The sequence below is a fragment of the Physella acuta genome, unplaced genomic scaffold (genome assembly GCF_028476545.2).
Source record: "Physella acuta isolate Inbredline_101_S28 unplaced genomic scaffold, ASM2847654v3 ptg000777l, whole genome shotgun sequence".
In the NCBI taxonomy this organism is placed as follows: domain Eukaryota; kingdom Metazoa; phylum Mollusca; class Gastropoda; family Physidae; genus Physella; species Physella acuta.
The window spans coordinates 505,054-531,533 of record NW_026732295.1 but is presented as its reverse complement, the minus strand read 5'-3'; the positions used below and the strand labels follow the sequence as shown (position 1 = coordinate 531,533).

Genomic DNA, 26,480 nt, shown 5'->3' with positions numbered 1-26,480 from the left:
AAACATGATTTCAGATAATATGTTTGATTGCTAATATGAAGAAAATATCTTTAGGCACAGTAATTGGAATTTTGTTTTTCGTAAATCTTATAAAAGTTCAGAAACATTATAGAAAACTCAGATTTACAAGTTAATTAATTATGGAATCATCACTTTTCATGCTAAGGCAGTAATGTTTTTGTGTTTTACCAGTCTTAACTTTTTTTATGGCCGATTTAACTCAGGGGAGATAACTTTCATAAAACGAATATTTCTTTTAGTTTATACAGAGTACGTTCCCATTAACGATAAACTTTGTAATATAAATAAATCAACCTCGACGTATGGAGCACTGGTGCAGTCCCCTTTTTTGACCTACATTAATTTTTAAATATAGAGTTGACACATGCAATTATTTGGAGATGTTTTGTCACTCCACGTTTACATTACAAATAGTAACTAAGTTAATTTAAAAAGAAAACATCAGATATCTATATTGATAGGTATATTCTAATTAATGAAATGGTATGAATAAAAAATGTTAGTAATTTGAATAATGTATTTTTAGTTTAGTCAGAAAAAAATAAAAAGTCACAATTGACAATTGTTCTGATTGATAACACACACTCTAGCCCTTAATCCCATAGGCCTACCCTTTAAATTTATAGATCGCAATAGGCGGAAATAAGCACGTTTTTTCTTTCTTTCTTTTTTGTGTGTCTGCTGTTGACAAGAATAAGAACCTCATAACATTTTGTATCTTCAGATCTTAAAATAGAATTGCTCAGTTAGGCCTATTTGCTTGACAATAATGTTTACTTCCTTGTTATAAATGTTACGCCGTACGGGGAAGTAATATGTTTTAAACAAACAGAGCCTTGTTGTTTCCAACTGTGAGAGACTACTGGTCAACTGAAGCTTATCTACAGGTTTCATGTGTTGCTGATGTGAGTCTAAATATAGATATACGTAAATGGTGCAAGAATTTGATCCTGGCTGTAATCGAATAACAAAGCTTAAATATAGAGAAATGATAGCAAGAGGTAAAAAAGAACTACGAATTGGGCGAGTATTTAGGAGCGAATATTGAGTATAAGGAAAAAAGATGTATGAGGAATAATGTAAATCCCGGAAACTAAATACAATAAAATGAGAGAGAAAAAATATAGTTGGATAATAATATATTGACAGCTGGGAGAAGACTGTTGTGAGTGGGTGAGGTGAGGTTATGGAGAAGGAAAAAGAGTAGGCAAAGGGAAAGGCGTAAGAAGTTAATGCAGATAGAAAATAAAATATGAAGGAAAGAGACGTAATTGTGAAATGGGGAGTAAGAGAAGGGGGATGGGGAATGGGCTGAAAGAAGGACTAAAATAGAGAGCAGTAAAACAGAGAGAAAATGTAGGAATAGATGAGATAGATGATTGAAAAATGCGGAGAAGATAGATATAGTGAAAGATAGAAAGATTGATAGAAAAAAATAAAAGGAAAGTTAGACATAGAGAGAGTAGTTTATAGAGTGTCTGGCCGTATGGAATATCAAACAACGCTCCACCACCACTCTCCAACCCCAATGACCCTAATGCACAGACCCACTTCCTTCTGGATTTGTGTGATAACTGATTTCAAATGTGATACACACGTAGGAGTGTTGAGCAGTGTGATAGCGTTAAGGGCGGGGCCACGGCGTTTCAAGCGACGGTCTAGTAATATCAAGTACTGTCCTGATCACTGATATTTCTATTTACTTGCGTTACAATGCATCGACAACAATCTTTAATCTTAAGCCGGCTGTTTAGCTGACCTGTGCCGTTTTGTATTGTGGTCTAAGTATTGTGTTCATTAGATGATTTTTTTTTATGTGAGTGTCACTATTTCAGCCTGCAGATTTTAACAACACATGCACGTTTTGTTAGCATTGTCTTAATTAGTTACATATTATATTAATTTTAATACTTCAAATTTAAAACAAAAGCTGTTAGTTTTTTGTTTTTAAATCTTTGTTTTTATTTATATGCTTATTTTTATTTAAAAAGAATATACCGATATTGTGACAAAAATGTTAGTCTAGAGTTTACAGCCATGTATGACCAATACAAAATTTCAACATAGAAAACTCCCCGTCTAGAAATTCATATAATTTAACCGTTGATCGTTGATCACACATATTTAACAAACACAATATATTTGTTCATATACATTTTAGACAATCAGAAAAGGAAGTGAATTACTATGCTTTTGTTATCAATACAGAACAGGATGACATTTAGAAGAGCCTGGGAATAGCACTTAGCGTATATACTCATAGAATATATTTTAGGAATGAATTCACCATTAGGAAATTTGCATGTATGGTTTGGTGTTCATATTTAAAAGTATGTATTCAAAATGTATATAAAATGTTCTTTATTTTTACAGTGTTTAATTATAATTAATGTATCTCTACTATAGCACATTAGAGACATGCACACATGTAATGCACTTTCTAATTATTAAATTCAATGCTATATTATACTTTACAGGAGAAGCAGGACAAAATTCACTCATGGCATGGGCAATAGTTTTTTGGTGGTGTCATTTAGTCTGGGCTGCTTCAGGTAATATAGATATCGATAGGTCACACGATTTATTTGTATTGATCTTGATATTTTTCTTTATGAAAAGTCGTATTCTTTTTCAAAACATTTTTAACTGCAACTGTAATTTAGTAAAAAAACTACATCTGATGAAATAATGGTTGTGTTTCAATTATATTCACATTTACACTATCATGACAAATTAATAGGTTAATTACAACTGTTTTTGACTAATTAGAAAAAGTTTATCATTGTATATTATTATAAGGATGCAACACTGGATGGTTTGGCTCCAGCTGTCAATACAAATGTCACTGTGCCAACAACAGATGTGATGACCAAGGTCTGTGTTTAGCTGGGTCAAGTTGTGAGCGGGGCTGGTTTGGTCCACTCTGTCAATACCGTAAGTTTACAGCTTTACCTAAGCATGACATTTCTCTTCCTCCTTTTTAAATCCGTATGTATTACTTTCTATGGTGCCTCTCAGTATACATAGTGAAGTGTAGCTTCATCATTCCCAAAAATCCTAATTTAAAGCAATAATAAATTCATATAAAACAGATAATAATATAATAGACAATTAAACACAAAAAAATATGTACAAACAACAGCAAACGTTAGTTTGATCATTATTATTGGAGAGACTGCAAATAAATTAGATCTACGTATCCTTCCAAAAACTATTTATTGCGACAACAATGCGAGCAAGGCGGTGATGATGCTCTTAGACTGCGACATACCTAGGCCAGATGAGAATTCTAATCTGAAAACATTTATATTTCTTTTATTACATAACATTCATTTTTAATGTGTTTTCGTTTATGTGGTTTTAGCATCTACCCTTGAGTAAAATATTTTCACGAATTTACAATATTATGTCATCTTTAGTTAATAATAAATGCAAAAAACATTACAATGTTACAATGTCTTGGTTATAATGATTCTTCCTTCAAACAATTTAACCTGATTTTTGTTCAGGCAACATAATTTTATTCAAATTGATATAGAAATGTTATTACTTTTCCCTTAGAGGTATTAGGACCACATAACGCAATTAAGGGTATCATGATTCAACCATAACCAGATACAATTAGATAAATATCAAAGTTGGTTATAGCTGAGTTGGTTATAGAAGAGATGGTTATAGCTGAGTTGGTTATAGAAGAGTTGGTTATAGCCGAGTTGGTTATAGAAGAGTTGGTTATAGAAGAGATGGTTATAGCTGAATTGGTTATAGATGAGTTGGTTATAGAAGAGTTGGTTATAGAAGAGTTGGTTATAGCTGAATTGGTTATAGAAGAGTTGGTTATAGAAGTGTTGGTTATAGAAGAGTTGGTTATAGCTGAGTTGGTTATAGAAGAGTTGGTTATAGAAGTGTTGGTTATAGAAGAGTTGGTTATAGAAGAGTTGGTTATAGAAGAGTTGGTTATAGCTGAGTTGGTTATAGAAGAGTTGGTTATAGAAGTGCTAGTTATAGAAGAGTTGGTTATAGAAGAGTTGGTTATAGAAGAGTTGGCTATAGAAGAGTTGGTTATAGAAGAGTTGGTTATAGAAGAGTTGGTTATAGCTGAGTTGGTTTTAGCTGAGTTGGTAATAGAAGAGTTGGTTATAACCGAGCTGGTTATAGAAGAGTTGGTTATAGAAGAGTTTGTAATAGCTGAGTTGGTTATAGCTGAGTTGGTTACCATCTAGTTTTCGATTGCACCTACAACATCCTAACAACTTACTTGTGCAGAGGATCTGTCAAATACTGCAACAATAACACCAGCATCGACTTCACATAATTTTGACAACGGCAACAATTGCTCACGACCACAGTCTTTAAAGTTTGTATGGCAGCAGTGCTATGAAATTAGACATATCAGGATAAAGCTAGGCAATTCAGGTTTGTTGATTAGGATTATTTGTCAATCTTTGTCTTTAAACTAAGGGTTTTGTTTTACGCTAATAACATGTGCATTGAAAATAGTTAATCCTTTTTCTATAACTTGTAGTTAAACTTGCTTTTACATAGAAGGTAAATAATTTTTATTTGTATATTGTTACAATTTAGATAAGCTAGTACATATGCAGTATAGTCGTTACCTGAATGTCCAATGGATTTTGTAAAATGTTCTAACAATCATTACTTTTTTAACCTCTTAAAGTGTTATTTAAAACAATGAATACAATTAAAACTAATTATAGACACTCTTGACTTTCAAAAATAACTTTACATATTCATAGAAATCAAACCAGCTGTTGTCTTCTCAAACAAATGACAATTTCAATTTGTTTTGAAATGTATTTTCTTACCTACTACAGAATACCAAGAGTTAATTACATGACATTTTACAGATTCTGCAGAAAATATCATTGTTAGCATGCAGAAAAATGCTTCGAGTGGCGAAATACGATGTAGAGACCAGAAAATGTTTAGAGTAAACAACAATGTTACTGATATTTACTGTAATGTGAATCAAACGGTTCAGATCCTAAATATGACCTTTGGACCAAGCACCTCAGTTTGTTCAATCAACATAAATGGGGGTAGGTTTTATCATCTGAAACGTTTTAATAAATATTAGAAAACAATTATTACAAACGTTAACTAATTGTGGACACAGGTTTGATTCCAATAGAAATACAGTACATAGGTATACACGTCTCGTTACAACAAACGATACTGCTCAATAATACCAAACAGTATTAATTAAGTCGCCTATTACTTAATATTAGAGCACGTTAATTTTAGTTAATCTTAGTTCCACTGCACTATTTATACACTCACAAAAAGGCTTATAGGGCAGATACATACTTTATTTCTATGATCATCCTATAACAGGATAGACTGTTCATCTATATGTCCACATATTTTAAAGGAAACACATTTTTGTAGAGCTGAAAAATGAAAATGTAACTTAATGTGAATAAAGTGTGTGAACGTGTAATGATACAGGACGAAACGTAGCCCTCAAACAGACGACATGGCAGTCCAGCAACTACAGTGACTCCACGCATGTGTACAGCTCCACACTAGCTGTAGACGGCAACACAAACGCCGAGTTCAGCAATAAATCGTGTACACATACAGCTGAGGGTAATCCGGGGGTCTGGCGAGTAACATTTACCTCACCTGTGAGTGTAAACAGATACGTTTTATACAACAGAAGTAAGTTCATTTACTTGGATTGTATGCGATTTTTAGCCATTTAAAAATAATTATCGCTCCCATATATATATATATATACATATATATATATATATATATATATATATATATATATATATATATATATATATATATATATATATATATATATATATATATATATATATATATTATATATATATCAGGGATGTGACTTTTCCGAATTTTAGCGGAAATCCGATTTTTCCGTTTCAGTTGCGATTTTCCTGATTTAATTTCGCCGAATTTTTCCGCCGACTTTCAATTTTTTTCGATTTTTTTACGAAGTCTTAAAAATTAGGAAAAAAAAAACGGAAATGTCTTCTACGGAAAGGGCCGACATGCTCATTCCACTTATTTGTATTTAAATTTAAATCGACAACTACTGTACTTAGGTCCAACTCGAATATACGCATTTCTTTTCGATTGGTCGATTGCGCTAGGTATGACTGTGCAAGATTAAATGTAGATTAAGATTCGGAATTTCGGCGGACTTAAGAATTTTTCAAAGCACATTTTTTTAGTCCAAATATTCCGCTGATATTTTCAGTTAACTATTTATCATAAACACGGGAATAGGTAATCTAAAATAATGCAGTTATTCAAATGAAACTTTAATCTCTTTAGTCTGGTAGTCTAGCTATTTGATATAGCCTAATTTATCTATCGGTATTTTAACCCGCCTAAATCTACAGTTTCTCTCTGATTCTATTTTATTTCGCAATCTCAAATTAAGAACTTAATATTGAAATCCTTGCAAAAGGTGACTATGAGGACTAGACTAACCCGCCCCACCTCGTAGTAACGGTGGCTCTTGTGACCTCACCTTGACCCCAAGTACGTGTTCGGTACTGCTTGTGAAAAAAAAATGACGTCACAGTCAATTTCAAATAGCTGTTCATGCAATACGTATGCTTCGTAGGCCTACAGATTTAAAAAATTATTAAACTCAACGTGACTACGACCGTGTCTTTTTTGAGGAAGAAAAAATGCGTACAGACTGTTTTTAAATTTTTAATAAGGGGTCTTCCATAAATAACGTCACACTCGTAAGATAGTGTAACGTCATATTTTTGTATTTTAAAAAAGTAATGTTCGAAACAACTGCATTTTAGCCGCTATTACGTGTTTTGAAAAACTGTTGTAAAACATTGTAATAGAGATTGAATAAAATACCCTATGTTGGTCGACCTCAGTCAATATTTTAGAAAAAAAAATCGATGTTTAAAAAAAAAATTCAATTCGAGGAGGGGGGGGGGGGGAATTTGTTGGCTGAGGTGTCACGTCATTATATGGGGAGGGGGGAGTCTGGATTTTGTAGGAGAGAGGGGAGGTAAATATCGTAAAAAAACGTGGATGTACCCTAACAATTTACAGCAATTCCAAAAATACATAAATATCGATGTGGCTTGGCTATCAAAATGATTAACTTTGGTTCACACATCAGACCATTTCTAATCTTAGCTAACCTGATCCATTTCATTTTTCCATCACATGAACCTAAAACTTTCAAATCATAACTAATCTAAATCTAGATCTATGTTCTTTACAGTTGAAGACAAATATTTTTCCCAGTCCAATCTTTAAAAGAATATAAGGCATTAGGCCCCTAATTAAAATTGAAAACAGGAGTACATCTAGAATGTACACTAGATTAGTACAGTTTAAATTAGCTTAATGGTAAAATAAAACTTAATTGCTACTTTTGTTACATTGTAATTTTTAAGAAGTTGTTTATAAGGTAAACATTAAATTGCAATTAGACAAGACTTTCAATGTTATTTTAGAGTAACATAAACTTCTTGTATTTAAAATAGTAACTTCATTAAACAATTAATTAGTACAGTAACAGTACTATAAAGCTGCTTAACTGCGATAAAAAGTAGATAAAACATATTGAGTTATTATCTAAAGAAAATTTCCTAATTTTTTTCTCCTGGTCTGGTCACATCCCTGAATATATATACAATTTATATTGTGCCGTGTTTAATAATAATATCATCTAAAAGAAATATATTTAAAAATCCCTAAGATACTTTTAGTATGTTTTAAAAATGCTTTCCTTAAAACAAATTCAGAATAAGATATTATTTATTCAATTGTTCAATGTATTGCTTGTTGTTGCATATAATCACATTGACTGTAGTGTAAACAATACAATTTTTATAACATTTTACTAAGAAAACTTAACATCGCACACAAGTATTTTTGTGTTATATTTGAGCAGATAAGAATCCCGATCGTCTCGCAGGATTTAAACTCGTTAGTTACAGCTCTGATCATGTGAACCTGTACAGTTACACTGACTCTACCAATGCTGCAGGCACAAGCGTTGTTAACGTGTCAACAATAGCGACGCAGGGTGTATCTTATGTAAATATAACTGCCCGGGATATTTTAACTCTTTGTGAAGTGGAGATTTATGAAGGTTTGTCTTATAAGTGTAGCGTGTATTAACATCGTTAAATAAGTTAAACTCTCACATTAAACGAAATGCTTATTAAATATGATTTTTACAAATGTAAATTTCAACTATACTCAAAATTAAAAGTCATGCATTTATGACGGCACAAAAGAACATTCTAGAACCCAGTGGCGTAGAGAGGTCGGGTGTCACCCGGTGCGGCACTTAATGGTGTCATCCCCCAGAGGCGTAGCGACCCTTCCCGGGGACAAACTTTCAAGTGTTCGATTTGCACCCCCTCCCCCCTCAAACTTTCGATTTGCACCCCCCTCAAGTTTTTCTCTATATATTTTGCTATTTTTTACCTTGGTGTCACCCCCCTAAATGGTGTCACCTGGTGCGATCCGCACCCCCCCCCCCCCTCGCTACGCCCCTGCTAGAACCCACTCTGTTGTGAAGTACCGGTGTATCAATTAATATACCGAAGGGGGGTGAGAACATGAAATAAACGACATTTACAAATGAATAGCCTACGTGATGAAAGATTATGTTTTTACTATAATGGCTTGTTAATACACATAAGTGTTTTAGGGTTTTCATCGTAGGTGTCCCTTGTAACTCTACCTTTTTCTATCATCACGTTTTGTTATCTAGCTCAGCATTGACACACATTTACGGCGATAGTTACATATACCTTTAAACAAATTTAATTTAATTATTTATTTACGAATTGTGTGCAGTGTTTGTATATGTATACTGTGTTTTTTTAAATATAGTATTTGTGGAAAACTCAACTACAACTACTTCAAAAGTCCATCTAAGATATAAACTTGCGGTTCAATTTTTCTTTTTTTTATACCCGAAACCATTTTGAAATTATATAGGATGCCTCATCGGATGGTTTGGACCAAGCTGCCAGTACAAATGCCACTGTACAAACAACTACTGTGACGTGTCTGGTGAATGCTATGGTGGATCCAAATGTGACAGAGGATGGTTTGGTCCACTTTGCCAGTATCGTAAGTAGTATTATCTTGTGTCTGTTTCTTATGCATTGCGTATTAATAACATCTGACTGCCTTCTCAGTATTAACCTAATGGATGGTTCCATATTATGTTCGAATATTCTGAAATCGCTATGTATAAACTATTACTATAACATTACTTTTGCTAATATAAGATGAGATGCTGAGTTGTTTATATGAATTACAATTATACATAAGTGTAATGACAACATTAATAAAATATAAAATACAATTTTAAAATTACCAGAATATTTTCACAAACATTTAGCTTATAAAACTTAGAAATTAATTTTTAAAAATTATTTGAATTATAAAAAAATGCCCAACGTCATCACATTTTAAGCATCAATTACACATGAATTATTTTTTATTTTTATTAAATCGTGATTTTCCCTGGCTAAGAACAGTTAAAATTATCACAGTACATTCTAGAGCTTCCAGATATACTTAGAAAAATTAACACTCATCAAAAATCAGTTGGGATAGCCAAGTGTTAAGATACAACATTCTAGACAACAAGGTTTACTGGAAATTCATAAGAAATAATATTTCAAGAAAAAAATAGCTAATTCACTAGAAACAACAGTTTGTTATATATATATATATATATATATATATATATATATATATATATATATATATATATATATATAATATATTCATTTTAAAAACAAGACCAGTCGATTGATAAAATCTGAATTACTTTTATACAGAAGACCTGGCTACATTAAACGCTGACTTAGTACCAGAGTCCAGTAGCATAATAGACGGACAGGATGTGACGTGGACAAGTTTACAAAACGTAACAATAAAATGGAGTGTAGAGTACAGAGTTAAGTGGATACAGATTGTGATGGGGGACACAGGTAGGATAGGGAAGTTAACATCCTCTCATGTGTTTTAAATACTTGTGCTCATTGCATAGCATTTTATATGTAGAATATGTATGGTGACAAGTAGTGTCTAATGGAGGAATACATTGATTAATGGCAATTATCATTAAAATAAAATGCTTGTAGTTTATGAAAACGTAAAAATAATGTGTTATTATTTTTTCTTACAACACACTGAACAACGCATGTAATAATCAAACAATAAGGTTTTATTTTTATATGCTGCTTACATTATATTACGTGATAGTAAAATAATAAATTGTTATTTCAGGCTCAATTAAAGACGTACTCGTAACAATCCGAAATAAAAACAATAACAGGTCTTGCATTGATCCAACAGTAACCAAAGTAAATAATGTAACAACCGATATTTTATGCAATTCTTGGATTAGAACTACTCAGATATTTATTGATTTCAGAACATCAAAAAATGTGACTTCTCTTCACATTAGTGGGGGTGAGTAGAAGTAGAGATACACTATTTTTATAAATTAAATGAAGAACACAATGTTTTACTGTGTTGTACATATATAAATTTACAAATATGACATCAGAGAAAACAATGGACTTCTTAGTGACACCTTTTAAGATGCGTGCAAAATTTGAAGTAATCTGTTGAATTAAGTTCGCTACTATAATTAACGTAGTTCATCTAGCAATGGTACGTATACCATAATGAGTGTATAAGTTTGATTCTAAAATTCACGGGAGGTCTGTACTAGAAAGTAATGTGTTGTAGTATATTTTTGGTATATTGTTGATACAGTATTGCAACAAAAAATGGTGCACTTTAAATAAAAAATATAATTCATGTTAATTAATTATTTTTTTCTTATCAGGCCGAAATTTGGCTCTAAAAATGGCAACCAGACAGACCAGCGATTACGTTGATACTGAGCGAGGCCTGACGTTTGACTCTACGAGAGCTGTGGATGGGAATCCTAGTGGAGATTTCAACGGGCAACTGTCTTGTACGCATACTGAAAAGCATCCTGTACCCAGCAGTTGGACTGTGACATTTTCTAGGCCACAGTTTGTTACAAGATATGTCATATACAACAGGGGTATGCGAGTTACTGTAACATTTGGTAATATAATGCAATTCAAAATGGTTTCAAACCATTAAAATGCTCTCGATATGATTTACCTAAATCGATTTTTTTTCATAAAATACAATTATAAATTACATTAATATTTGGGGCTATTATTAAACCAATTAAGTTGACGGTAACAATGGAGTGCGACTGAAAGGATTTAACTTGATCAGCTACACCCCAAACAACTCAGCTGTATTCAACCATACGGATAAAACAAACAGCACCAGTGAACTTATTTACAATGTAACGACACCGGGAAAGAAGGGGGTGTCGGTGTCGTCTATTGAAATAATAGCTAAAAACAAAGACAACTATTTAACACTGTGTGAAGTGGAAGTTTACGGCGGTAGGAAATACTTTTTCATTTTCAATACAGACTTATAGTCCTACACACAATATGTATATTTAATAATTTAACCAATTATGTGTTTTTCAACATAACTGATTTTGTTAGACTGTGTATTAAAGTAATGACATTAAAATCAAAGTGGGAAACTATGTAACAGACGGGGGATTTAAAGGGTATATAGTGCTTTACTCGGGGAAATGATCTCCACTAGAGGACGAGTATGCTAAATTATATTGGCTACAGTTTCCGCTGATGTTTCTTACCTTCCTACAAGATAAGGCCAGTTTGAATGTATGTTTGCATGATTCAAACAGATCAAGAATGTTCAGGCAACACATACGGGCTAGACTGTAGCAGTACGTGCAATTGTACTAACTGGAAACAGTGTTTTGTTTCAACTGGTCAGTGTCACGGCGGCTGTGTTGCTGGTTTCTATGGTGATGAATGCAGCCAATGTAAGCTATTGATCAATGTAACGTTACTCGCAATGATTATAATAAATACGTATTCCAGATTCTACATATTAGTCCAGCCGATAACAAAACAAACATGTTTAATTCGAGATTTTTTTTTCCTGTCAACTAAGCATGTTCGGCTGGATCCTATGGAGAAAACTGCTCAAAGAATTGCAGTACAAATTGCACCAACCAGATGTGTGATCGGTTTAATGGTTCATGTCTTCAATGTATACCTGGTAGAGTTGGTCCTTTCTGTGAACTGTGTATGTCGAAATATTCCTTTTATTTTTCTGTTTATTGGTTTGCGTTTATAATAGATGACAGCTTTCGAATTCTTTCTAATATTCAAAATGTATTACTGATAGCTTTGAAATCATTCATTGTTATAATTCAGAATGTTAAGATTTTTAAAGTAGCTATATATATATATATATATATATATATATATATATATATATATATATATATATATATATATATATATATATATATATATATACTTCCATATTAAGTAGAAATGTTGAATTATTAAAATTACAGCCTGCAATACTACGTTCTACGGTCAGAACTGTACACAGAAATGTAGTACAAATTGTACAGACTCGAAGTGTGACAACACCGATGGAAAATGCCATGAATGTATTCCTGGAACCAGCGGAGACTTTTGTCACTTAGGCAGGTTAATTTCATTCATTTGTAGTTAAAGCATGCAGCATACATAAAAATTATCAAGAAAATAATGCACACGTATGGGAGGAATTAGAAACGCATCATATTAAAGTTAAATTTAGACTTTATTTAATTGTATGATGTTACAGATGACTTAATTTGATTATATATGAATGAATCTAATTACAGCTTGCGACGAACATCATTATGGCACTGGGTGTATCTACAATTGCTCATCAATGTGTGAGAATTCAACGTGTGATAAAACAAATGGTATCTGCCGCACCTGCATGTCAGGATATCAAAATGATTATTGTAACTCAAGTAAGCCTAGTCAATATAATTAATAAACAGTGTTGATTGCATAATATAGTTCCGCTTAGTATCAACCACACAGCCAAAATTAAGTTCTATAATCTGGACCACAAAACAAAATTAGTTAGACTTTGAAGAGATTAGAAATCAGCCAATTAAACGTAAAATTAAATGTACTTTATTTAATTGTATGTTTATTACAAACGAGCTGACCCGCGATTAAGCATACGCCGCTATCTAGTTGTTTTATTTTCTGCTTATCAGAAATTCATAATTTGTGAATTCAACACTACCCCCTCCTGCCCTGCGGCCCTCCCCCCCCCCCCACCCCCTCGCCCAGTGAAAGCAGCCGTTTACAGACAATGAAAAGATCAACCAGAAATTGTTACCTCCCCTTCGTTTCAAATCGTTTTATACTAAAGTATCTGCCCCTAACAGCCGTCACTAACCCGGCTCTACAATTGTAAACGTTCGTCCTAAACCAAAACTCTCCTGATTGGTGGGGGTGGGGGTGGTAGCGATTTGCCTGGAGAGTGGGGTAGTAACGGAGTGCGTCTACGTCTTGTCCTGAATGGTCCCCATGAAGAGAATTATATATAGAGATGACTTAATCTAATCAAATATGACTGGATCTAATTACAGCTTGCGACGACCATCATTATGGCCCTGGGTGTATCTACAATTGCTCATCAATGTGTGAGAATTCAACGTGTGATAAAACAAATGGAGTCTGTGGTACCTGCATATCAGGATATCAAGATGATTATTGTAACTCAAGTAAGCCTTAGCTAGTTGCATTGGTATCTAACACATCTAGTCAATTATATTGATACAAATGTTGATTGTATAATATAGTTCCGCTTAGTATCAACAAAACAGCCAGAGCTAAGTTCTATAATCTGGACCACGTAACACAATTATGTAAAGTTTGATATTGATATATTGATGTTAATATATATATATATATATATATATATATATATATATATATATATATATATATATATATATATATATATATATATATATATAATTACACATTAAGTAGAGAGGTTGAATTATTCAAATTACAGCCTGTAATGCCTCGTTCTACGGTCAGAACTGTACACAGAAATGTAGTACAAATTGTACAGACTCGAAGTGTAACAACACCGATGGAAAATGCCATGATTGTATTCCTGGAACAAGCGGAGACTTTTGTCGCTTAGGCAGGTTAATTTCATTCATTTGTAGTTAAAGCAAGCGGCCTACATACCAGTTATAAGTTATAATTATTATAATTCTAATACCAGTTATAAAGCACACTTATGGGAGGTATTACAAACGCATCATAAAAATGTTAAATATACAATTTCTTTAATTGTATGTTTGATGTTTACAGATGACTTAAACTAATCAAATATGAATGGATCTAATTACAGCTTGCGACGAACATCATTATGGCCCTGGGTGTATCTACAATTGCTCATCAATGTGTGAGAATTCAACGTGTGATAAAACAAATGGTGTCTCTGGTACCTGCATATCAGGATATCAAGATGATTATTGTAACTCAAGTAAGCCATAGCTAGTCGGCATTGGTATCTACACATCGAGTCAATAATAACAAGAAACAATTTTGATTGCATCATATAGTTCCGCTTAGTATCAACAAAACAGCCAGAGCGTAGTTCTATAATCTGGATCACGTAACACAATTCTTTAGAGTTTAAAGATATTAGAAATCAGCTAAATATTTATTTATTTATCAAAAAGCATGCGACGAGCATCATTACGGACCTGGTTGTAGAAACAATTGCTCTGCGGACTGCCTGAGTTCTAGATGTAATCACACCAGTGGTCATTGCTTAACGTGTATTCCTGGGAGAGTTGGTCCATTCTGTGAACAGGGTATGTCCAGTAATTCCGTTTATTTTGTCTTTATTAATATTTATATATAATAGACGACATTTACTCATAACACTAAATTTTTAAATTGTTTCTAAAATAAAAAATGTATATCTAAATAGCTTTCAAATCATTTTCTGTTATCATTCAGAATGTTAAAATTGTTAAAGTAAGCTGTACATATCTCTCTCTATCTCTCTCTCTCTTTCTCTCTCTCTCTCTCTCTCTCTCTCTCTCTCTCTCTCTCTCTCTCTCTCTATATATATATATATATATATATATATATATATATATATATATAATTACACATTAAGTAGAGAGGTTGGATTATTCAAATTACAGCCTGTAATACCTCGTTCTACGGTCAGAACTGTACACAGAAATGTAGTACAAATTGTACAGACTCAAAGTGTAACAACACTGATGGAAAATGCCATGAATGTATTCCTGGAACAAGCGGAGACTTTTGTCATTTAGGCAGGTTAATTTCATTCATTTGTAGTTAAAGCAAGCGGCCTACATACCAGTTATAAGTTATAATTATTATAATTCTAATACCAGTTATAATGCACATGTATGGGAGGAATTACAAACGCATCATATTAAAGTTAAGTATACACTTTCTTCAATTGTATGCAGCTTACAGATGACTTAAACTAATCAAATATGAATGGATCTAATTACAGCTTGCGACGAGCATCATTATGGCCCTGGGTGTATCTACACATGCTCATCAATGTGTGAGAATTCAACGTGTGATAAAACAAATGGTGTCTGTGGTACCTGCATATCAGGATATCAAGATGATTATTGTAACTCAAGTAAGCCATAGCTAGTCGGCATTGGTATCTACACATCTAGTCAATAATATAAAAAAAAAAGTGTTGATTGTATAATACAGTTTCGCTTAGTATCAAAGCTAAGTTCTATAAGCTGGTCCACACAACACAATTATGTGGACTTCAAAGACATTAGAAATTAGCAAAATATTTATTTATTTATGAAAAAGCATGCGATGAGCACCATTACGGACCTGGTTGTAGAAACAAGTGCTCTCCAAACTGCCTGAGTTCTAGATGTAATCACACCAGTGGTCATTGCTTAACGTGTATCACACAATATCGCGGACAATTTTGTGAAACAGGTTGGTATTTAAAAAAAAAAATACAAAATCAATGATTGGTCTAAAATACATATTTATACATATAATTTAAGTAACTTTATTTTCAGCCATTGAAGGGGATACATCAAACACAACTGGTATAGCAGTCTCTATTGCTGTAATACTGTTTTTATGTTTGGTAGTTGCCGTCATATTACTTTTGTTCAGGTATATTTCTCAAACCTCAGTATTACATAATGTATTATTTTAATGCCCATTTAATGTTATTTTAATGCCTGTGTCTATTTTTTAAATGTCGGTTACAATAAACCCTACTTGTATTTCTTATGTATACATTTGTAATAATTTTGTTATATGAAAGTCCATTCATGTTTGTGTTTTGCTTTTCAAAAGGCGTCGTTACCGGAATAGAGGTAAATCAGCCTATCAAAGAAATGGCAGTGAGCGTGACTGTATTCATACTGACTATCCTACACAGTCAAGTAATATGATGCTTTGTTTCTCAACGGTTATATTTAGATAAGTTGCGCAAAAATGTTTTGTTTAGTTATAAAGTGCAGCTACATACCTTTAAATTAAGTATGAGTATAATGGGAGTGCAGTATTTCATTTCATAAAATTTTAGTGTAGTGAATAATATTAACATGGGGAGTCAAATAGAGTAATATTTTATTTCAGAAATATTAGAAACCTTAATGAAAAATATCTATAAAAACGTCTAATTAATGAAAAGAATTAATATTTCCATGCAGCTACAGATTTAATATATATTTCATGCTTCAGATTATTTCAGATGCACGCGTTTCTATCTTAGCTTAAATCTTTGTAAAAACAGAATGTAAACATCCTCACAATGAAACGCACATTTAGTCAAACAGAAAAATGTTGACGAGAGACGTATCGCGTACTTTCAAAACGGTATCGTTTTTTTTCTTATTTACGTTCAGGCCAAGCCATGCCGATGAAGCCAGTAGCTGTCATCAACGCTTACAATTACGATAGCGCGGAGATCGAGAACAAGTTTGTCCAAATCTCAGAACTAAAGAACTTCCTTCAAACACACAAAAGCGAGTTTTTCATTAACGAATTTAAGGTAAGCTTAAATTTATTAAAATACGCACACGCAAGTTTTTCATTAAAGAATTTAGTACAAAACTTGACTAAAGAATTCATGCAAATACACTTAAGCAAGTTTTTCAATAAAGAATTTAGGGTAAGCTTGATGAAAGATATTTTCCAATGTTAAAAATAACATGCTGTTAGAGCATGATTAATACAACTGTATGCACATCACGACAATTTTCTGTTGTATTAACATTTGCTAACCAATGAATGTGAATGTATTATGTTTCTGTCTGTTGGAACGTGTTACCATGCCACACTTTACTACTTACGTTTCAGTCGATTCCAGCTCCTCAAAATGTTTCGATGTCCATTGGACAGAGCAATGAACATAAGAGCAAGAACAGATACAAGAATATATGCGCATGTAAATATACATATTAAATTAAATTAATCTATCTAAAAGAAATATCATGCCCTATTAAAATGTAAAAGCAAAGTTCCCTTTTCAAGGGCAAGTGAAGTAGAGTTCACTTGTTTCTGTGCTCTCGGCATATGAAGAGATAGTGTGGTCAGCACTATGCCCAGACGCCTTTACTTTCCCTAACTTGAGTTAGGTACCTATCAGAGTTGGGTGAACTCAGAGACGGATACTGCCTTGAACCCGGATTCGAACTCGAGACTTACGGGTTAGCAGTCCAGCTACCTACCGCTAGAGCCCTCCGTCCCGTCTATTAAAATGAGTTAACTATTTTCAGACGACCATTCCCGTGTGCATCTTGAAATCAATATCAACAATAACGAAAGAGACTACATTAATGCTTCCTACATTGAGGTATTGTCTTTAGGGTTCCCTTTGTGTTACATTGTTATTTTTTTGTTAGTGTAAATGCATATAATAAACAATACATTCAGATATTTAGTTTTTTCTTAGTAAATTAGACGTAGTAGTAAATTAATTCTTAAATCGAACGTTGAGCAAGCAATGTTAATTATCTACAGGGTTACAACAGTGCAGAGAAATGTATCGCATCGCAAGGTAAGAATTCATTTAATCTGTGTTAGAACAGCAATCAATACATCCAAATATGTGATCTTGATTAACTTTTGGAAGTCAATTACACCATTAAGCTTTTCTTATGAATTAGAGTATACCTAGATCTGAAGCATTTGTCAATCTCGATTCAATTAAAACAGGTCCAACTGATGTGAGCATCAATGATTTTATACGAATGTTGTGGGAACAAAAAGTTGTTAAAGTTGTCATGTTGACTGAACTTGTAGAAGAGGGCAAGGTTGGTCTAAACTTTTACAAAGACAGATAGCATGCACACTAAACGTTTTTAGAGTATCATATATTTAGATATAGGCCTACATTATCCAGCATATAAAAAAAAATATACTCAGGAGCAGTATAACGCAACTTTTTATTCAAATAAAATTACTGTACAGGTAAAGTGTGTAAGGTACTGGCCAGAAGAAGGTACAACCACATTTGGTGATATCAAAGTTAAGCTGGCAGCTACTCATGTTTTTGCTGACTACACTATCAGGAAGTTGGAGCTTATCAAGGTATGTGAGCAATAATTTCTCACGAATAGTTTTGCTGTCTGTATTTGAGCAATAATTTCTCACTAATAGTTTTGCGGTCTGTAACTTAAAAAGAATAACAATAACAAAGCTTCCTTAGAAGTGCAGGTGTATGGTTGAGGAAAAATATTTTCAATTAAAGGCTTTTATTAACAGTAACTGATCCGTATCCAAGGTGCCTATCATACAAGTGTAGGAACCCATCGTTTGGGGTATGAAATTGATGAACTTCGAGATGCATGAAAGAAACACTGTGTATACCACTAAGCAACTTATTATATGTGATGTACAGTCTCCCAAAAACAAACAATTAAAATTACGTTAACAAATGGGCATATAATTTGAAATATGTGTCTCTATGTTCTGTATATTGATTTTTGCGACACTGATTGTCATTGAACAAATGAGATACTAGCCACGTCAGAGAAATGATGACAAATGGAATTGTAATACACTGTAGCTAAGCAGGTTTTCATTTAACTATCAACAGAAGAATCAACCGACCCACCATTTCACCCAGTTCCACTTCACATCGTGGCCAGACAAAGGTGTGCCTCTAACACCGTGGGGACTTGTGGACTTTGAACAGAGGGTGGCGTTAGGGAGTACATCAAGGCCTATTGTTGTCCACTGCAGGTTAAATCTTTTTTTTAAAAATTAAACTGACTCGAAAATTTCTCAAGAAGTTCACATCAAAATGAAAATAAAAAATACGTTAACATAAAGCAATAAGAAAAAAAACATCAACCTTTTAAAAGGAAAAAAAAAAACTACTAGTTTTTGTTTTTTTAAATTACTCATTTACAATTACATAATATTGGATTTAAATACAGCGCTGGTGTAGGACGTACTGGAACCTTCATCGCTCTACGTAATGTGATGAGAGAAGCTGAAGACACGGGGAAGATAAATTGTTTTAAAACAGTGGCCAAACTTAGACAAGACAGGGTTCTGATGGTTCAAACTGCGGTAATAAAAGAAAAACAAAACACATTAATAATATAAGTCTAAAAATGGGATTGCGTCACATTTCATAGCTTAGTTAAAGGCAATGAGTCTTTGTTTTTATGGTTTTACCTTTCTCCACCAGAAACAATATGAATTCCTCTACAAGGCAGCGCATGTCGCCATGGTTTGCTTGGGTACAACAGTGAAGTCCAGTGCCATCACAAACAGAATCAGTTTCCTTGGGGATCAATCCCGCGATGGAATATCCAACATGGAAAAGGAATTTATGGTATTCGCTTAAAAATATGGAGCTAAAAAAACATGAACCTAATCTTTATATTTTAATTTAACATATTAAAATGTATTTAAAATGCGAAATTCAAAATATTGAACTATTTCCTGATTGTGTATAAATGAAATACCTTTGTCTATAAAAATCTCAGGCAGTCTCAGAGGCGTGCGATGATTCAACACATAATAATTACACTGAGAACGACGATGATCAAAAAGGTATTTATCAAAACACCGTTTCAACTGCGTTGAGGAAGAACAGGTTCTCCTTTATTCTGCCAAGTAAGAACTTCTATCTATTGACATTATTTGATAATCACAAGCAGGTTCTTTGAAATTTCTTTCAATTTAAACTAAAACGGTGCTGGTGTGCTTGTAATTAAAAGATAATGAAATTAGGGCGGGTTAAGCTACTTTTGAATAATACAAGTAAACGAAATAGGGCTCTGATAACATTACTCGTAATAGTCCTAAAGTTATGTTGATTAGTAAGATATCTAGCGTTTTTCTTTGTACTTAATTATTCGTCATAATTTATTAAAATATGTGTATGAAATTTAAACGCTCGCTATAATAAATTATCACTCACAACAAAGAGGTGTTTATCACAGGTAAACAATATCGCGCTGTATTATCTATGGAATCAAACAATCTTAGTGATTACATCAATGCTGTATTAGTTTCGGTATGTACTAAACCAAATATATATATATATATATATATATATATATATATATATATATATATATATATATATATATATACAGAGAGAAAGAGAGAGAGAGTGAGAGAGAAGGGTTTCTCAAAAGAGCGTTTAAGTGTTTAAGCTTATCCCATGAAATTCTTTACCTCTTTAGAGTTTCACCAAACGCGAGAACCAGATACTAACCCAACTCCCCATGCCGAGCACAGTAACAGATTTCTGGAGATTGGTGGCACAATATAATGTCTCACTTATTCTGGCTTTTAACAAGGGATCAAATAAAAATGATGAGGTAAGATAGTGGACAGAAGATGGTACATAAAGTGTATGTATGTTTTTCACTTATGTTAATGAATGTGTACAATAACTGGTGTAATTCAACTTTGTGTTACCACAGACCCTCCCCCAGTACCTGCCTGCCAACATGACAACACCTTTAGACTGTGGACCATATGAAATACACACAGGACCTGTCAAGTCTGAGAGTTTATGGGAGGAGCAACAAATCACTGTCAAAGTTGTCAAGAAAGCGATGGTTTTCCTACCTGAGGGAGTAAGTAATATGCATCAAATGTATCCTTTAGGCTAACACAAAAGATTTGGGGGTAGCGCTGACCACACTTACTCTTTATATGGCGAGGTCACATAAACTATTGGACGCATCGATATCATCTCAATACTATATTACAGGTGACGGAAGAAACCCACGTGACCCACATCGCGAGTAAAAGCACAGACCTGAATCCCAAGAATCTTCTCAAACTTCTCAAACACACAAGGTCAAACAATGTACAGGCACAGGGGAGAGTACTCTACATGTGCAGGTATTTTTCTTTTTTCTAACAATGCGAAAACAATTGTATTTGTTTACCATTAATGCATTATTTGATTTCAAAAAGTAAAATGAATATAAATTCAAAACTCTTGGTTCTAAGACCAGCCCATGAATTCGTTGTTTTTTTCATTTCATAATACCAATTCTTTCCAGAAACGGAGCTGACTACAGCGGCCTGGCCTGTGTGTTGAGTCTTCTACTTGACCGAATGGACCATGACCAAAGCTTAACAGTTCCACTTGTTGTTGGTGCCATCAAATGTATCAGACCTCAGGTCATCCCATCTCTGGTAAACACAATGCTTTAAAACATACTTTTCATTTAATTATTTTATAATTGCATTATTTGTTATGAACAGATATCTAATATAGTCTCCTAATTAACAGGATCAGTACAGGTGTCTGTATGAAGTTCTACAAAGGTACATTGAGATCAGTACACCCCACGGTGATTATAAGAGAATGTCTCTACCATCACAGCAAAACTCACCATTGGCCACATTACCAGAGGAAGAAGAACACATTTACGTCAATAGCTAGATCTCCACACTGTAAAGGATTCCACCCTTTAATGGAATGTATTGGGATTTAATACCTTAATTTTATCTGAGCTTTATCGGTCCAGTTCAGTTAATTAGGATGAGATTTATAATCCTAATGACTACAATTCTATGCAAATAATCCATGGTACTAAATTCCTCAAGATTACTTAAACATTCATGTATATGTACTATATTCTTAATTTATCTTTTGGTTTGTTGAATATATACTCTCTTTTAATCAGTAAACTATTTTACTTTTTTTTTAGCATGCATGAAATACGTTTTTTATTTCTGTAAATCAAAACAGTAAGAGTAGGAGTTGCGATAGCTGTTGATTATTTTATATGTGAGATAAGCAGCGTATTATGATCTTAAATCTTATATTTTTATATAACATGGAGCACTCTCTACACTCGACACTAATATGAGAACCATACACATGTATTTATAACTCAAACTACGTGAAAAATAAATACAGCAGAGGTTTGCTGCGCTTCACACGTGTGTGTGTGTGTGTGTGTGTGTGTGTGTGTGTGTGTGTGTGTGTGTGTGAGTGGGGGTAGGGGAGCAGAGGGTATGAATTTGGTTTTCTTTTTGCATAACATCAGTCAATTGCACATTTTCTCCACATTTCTCTCTGTATACAGCAATTTATTTTTTAACATGGGTATAATGTAAAATACTACTACATAAATATAAATCTTCTAAACAGATTAAACAATGTTTTAAAACTAATCATCGGTTGACGTCGTATTGTGACAAAAAATTTCAATCACTGTTTTGTTAATTTTACTTGTTATTTATCAGGTGAAATCGAATATACCAAATATGTCAAGACATATAATGGTATCATTATTTATTCACCTGTAAATAAATTATGCTCTACTTGAAAGCCACTTAGTTGAATATGAGAATCGAGATAAAATATTATGAGAAAAAGTGTACTTATAAAAGAGCAAACGCTTATTGGGAAAAAAAGCAAGAAAAATAATTACTGGAAAAAATTAATAAGGTTGTAGAGAAAATAACTTTAAATTGTACCTCAAAATAACTAAACTGTATTTGTAACAACTAAGGGACATAATCATGTTAAATCATGCACTGTTACGCATAGTTTAGAAATGTCGTGTGTTGCATTTTTTATAATGATTACATCCCTTATTTGAACTCAAATGTTACGTCATTTTCCGATGTTTCTATCATCTTTTTAACTTCTAAAATATCGACATCATATGTTGGGGTTGATTTCTTTCTACTTAGCTGATGTACTAACAATTAAGTGTTCATTTCACACGTATATGTCATTAAGACATGTTTACTAACTTAACCAACGTAGTATGTACTATTGACGTTTGTTATGTACAGATGACTTAATTCTATTAAAATATGTAGTCACCACTTGTTACTTGATTTTATGTGTATTGTCATTGTTTTGCTGTCGTTTATTGACAGCTAGAATACAAGTTACGATACAGAAAGGCAAGTAAGTAAACTACACACTGGCACAAAAACAAATAATAAACTTAGACACTGAAGAGTAGAGTTTCTTACTAAACTACTTTCAACACAGTGTTGTGTATAACCTACCTATTTTATACTCTCTCTGTACATACCTCTTTTAATGTATACTTTGTTTCAAGTTAACGTAACGCATACGATGTTTTCTAAAAACATTTTTGATTATGCACATTGAAAAACAATTTTCGACATCCCATGTGTAGATGAAGCAAGAATATTTTTTTTTAAACTTCCTTTACACTTCTACACTGCAACTGTTTTCTGGTTTATTCTACCCAGTCTGCCTACACACTTTATACTAATGAGTGTTTGACTTGTGGGCTGTCAGACTTGAAAGCAAACTGTGTAGTTTAATATTCAACAGTAGGAACACTGGTGTTGAAATTCTCTTACATGAAGGTAGATCTAAATGGTGGATAAAAAATATATTATTGAAATGTGTGCACTTAAAACGTGTATAAACATCGATAGAAATGTAATACTTGTCACGTGATACCTTAATGGTTTAAAATTGTGCAACACCAACCAGGAAGTGAATAATTATTGAATTCTGGAGTCAGTGAAATTTGAAGTTGTTCCCGTGTAAAGGTAATTTATTTAATTTGAGATCTTCTTAATTTTTTTAGAAATATTTTATTAGTAAAAATTCGGATTTTAATGAATATTACTCTAAAGTTGACACGCTATCCGCTTTTATTATAATGTAAATTATTTAGCGCATTCTTGTTTAATTTTACTTCTAGCAATACATTTAAAATGTTGCAGTGTGTGTGTATATTAACTTGTATACATCCAAACATTTATACATTTAATGCAAATTCTACAACAAATGCGTTAAACCCTCTCACCTTCAGCCATCATGGTCTTAAAAATATTTTTCTGCCTTGTGGCATACAGCTTTGTAAATATTTCAAAATCAGGTAAGTTACTTTTTAAACTGTTTACGGTTACGTTAGTTAGTTTTTAAACCATTTTAATTTTAGATAGGTTAATTTTTAGTCGGATTCTCCCAAGTTTTAGCCTAAGAATTAAATTTATCCAATGATTTGTATTAGTGAAAATCTGATTATAACAGTTGTGAGCACTTTTCGTGATAGGGGAGAAAATTATTTGAAATATATTCTAACATATTTTTAGTCATTTATAGGAAATTTCGTTTAATTTTTTTTTTTAAATGTGATTTTAGAAAACGCGTTTGGTTCCATCTGCCTGTATGACTGCCAATGTGTAAACACAACTTCCATATGCCTGTATGACTGCCAATGTGTAAACACAACTTCCATCTCTCTGTATGACTGCCAATGTGTAAACACAACTTATAATGAGACAGGCAATTATCAGGGGGAGGCATCCAGTAATGTTGGAGAATTTGGAGCGCAATGTCAATACAGTAGGTCAACACACGGCTGAGCCCGCTTGTAGATGTGTTATCAAATGTCTATTTTATCCGAGTTTAATATTGTATCAGAAGCGTTGGCCTTATACTATATATAACGTCCCTTTCTTTCTATTTAAGTAAGTGATCATGACAACTCTAGCATGACCTGCTCATTGAATAGCACCAATTCATCATGTGAGACAGTGACCTGTAAATGCCTCTCGTGCAATAACAGTTATCAAGGAGATTTGTGTGACGTCAGTGAGTAGTTTCACTAGTACTAACATTAGGACTTGCTGTTAGGTCAAAAGATTCCAATGTCACACATTCTATTGTTCTTAGAGTCCTAGAGTGTAGTGAGACTTTACCTCTCTATTACTAACTGCATGACCTTCTGCTAAGCTCAATGATTAAACATTTAAATTCATTGTTCTAGCGTGTAATGAGACTTACTACGGACAGAATTGTGGCGAGATGTGGAACATCACTTGCTTAAATCAAGTTTGTGATAATGTTAATGGAAAATGCTTCAACTGTTCTGCTGGATACTTTGGAGAGTTCTGCCAATCGTGTGAGTAAAAACTTATTTTATTTGTTATTTAAAAATCAAAGTTACGAGTTTAAGTTATTTTATTGAAATTTAAATGTGCTTTCCTATTATTATTTCTGGTGACAGCCTGTGATGAATTTCATTACGGATCCGGATGTAAGATGAACTGTTCATCAAATTGCACGGATTCTAAATGTAACGCAACCACTGGACATTGCTTACAGTGTAATCCGGGCTACCAGGGGGAGTTCTGCGATAAAGGTAGCTAATTATTTCTCGATTCATTATGTCGTTAGATGTGTTTTTTTCTTCAAATGTTGACTTTAAAAAAAGAAATTATTAGCGAATATACGGAATGGGGAGGGGAGGGAAGCCAACTTTAGTTAGTGCTCCCTACCTTACACTAGCTGCTGAGATCTTGTCTAGACTTAACACCTATCGAAATATGCAGCAGGTAAATTATGTAACTCAGTTGTGTCGCTGAGTCAATACCTTGGTTAAATTTGAACAAACACTAGGACAACACCGTTAAGTAAATAAAAAACGTTTATACACCGCCTTCATTTAGAGAGTCGCTGACAGGGTGTCTGAATTAATCTGAATAAAATTATATATGCGTGATGATTGAGTTGTCTGTGGACTATACTAGAGTTTATAGATTACTTTTAGTGTTGTTTCAGATCTTCGTTATTTATCGGGTGTAATTAATAAATATGTAGTATGCAGTCTAACTTTCACGGGTAGTTAATTTAAGTCTTTCTTCCTGTCTGTTGTAAATACAATAATATTGTATTAAGGCAAGCTTGTTGATCAGTGCACAGTTGCTATTAAATCTCTTCAAGTGTATTGTTTATATGTTTGTTGAGTGATGGTACTGAAAGTAAGTTTGTCAGTCCAAAAATTACTTTGTTAAAACTTGTGTATAAACACATTTTGACAAGATGTTTGGTTACTGTATATGTGGTTATCGTGACAATGTGAATTGTAACTGTAAAAATGACATTTCAGCCAATATGGACCAAAGTGTTCACGAGAGCTAAGAGTATTAAGGCCCGACATGTTGTTATGAGCTTGGTTTTGATTGTACAATATACTAGGCTGTTGATTATACTAAAATATATTA

The 26,480-nt window shown here is 33.0% G+C and overlaps 3 protein-coding genes across 3 annotated transcripts; all 3 read left to right on the top strand.

The window, feature by feature from the left end:
* The first annotated feature begins 2,324 nt into the window (after positions 1–2,324).
* Positions 2,325–14,316, top strand: LOC131950698 (uncharacterized). The gene is made up of 19 exons (XM_059312922.1): positions 2,325–2,351; positions 2,499–2,573; positions 2,821–2,955; positions 4,288–4,437; positions 4,890–5,081; positions 5,491–5,703; positions 7,949–8,149; positions 9,010–9,144; positions 9,864–10,016; positions 10,315–10,500; positions 10,883–11,131; positions 11,265–11,486; positions 11,804–11,944; positions 12,076–12,210; positions 12,488–12,622; positions 12,806–12,940; positions 13,574–13,708; positions 14,005–14,143; positions 14,313–14,316. The coding sequence occupies exons 2-19, from the start codon at positions 2,522–2,524 to the stop codon at positions 14,314–14,316; spliced, it is 2,712 nt and encodes a 903-aa protein (XP_059168905.1). The 5' UTR covers positions 2,325–2,351; positions 2,499–2,521.
* A 20-nt stretch (positions 14,317–14,336) lies between these two features.
* On the top strand, positions 14,337–15,473 carry LOC131950697 (cell death abnormality protein 1-like). Its single transcript, XM_059312921.1, has 4 exons — positions 14,337–14,487; positions 14,687–14,821; positions 15,161–15,299; positions 15,458–15,473. The coding sequence occupies exons 1-4, from the start codon at positions 14,337–14,339 to the stop codon at positions 15,471–15,473; spliced, it is 441 nt and encodes a 146-aa protein (XP_059168904.1).
* A 74-nt stretch (positions 15,474–15,547) lies between these two features.
* LOC131950709 (receptor-type tyrosine-protein phosphatase epsilon-like) lies at positions 15,548–22,369 on the top strand. Its single transcript, XM_059312935.1, has 20 exons — positions 15,548–15,639; positions 15,828–15,962; positions 16,049–16,148; positions 16,335–16,423; positions 16,889–17,034; positions 17,343–17,430; positions 17,762–17,838; positions 18,006–18,042; positions 18,201–18,298; positions 18,456–18,575; positions 19,084–19,229; positions 19,427–19,562; positions 19,684–19,830; positions 19,985–20,114; positions 20,444–20,517; positions 20,690–20,827; positions 20,933–21,088; positions 21,226–21,359; positions 21,524–21,659; positions 21,757–22,369. Exons 1-20 carry the CDS (start codon positions 15,555–15,557, stop codon positions 21,907–21,909), a joined length of 2,325 nt encoding a protein of 774 aa, XP_059168918.1. The 5' UTR covers positions 15,548–15,554; the 3' UTR covers positions 21,910–22,369.
* The last annotated feature ends 4,111 nt before the right edge of the window (positions 22,370–26,480 follow it).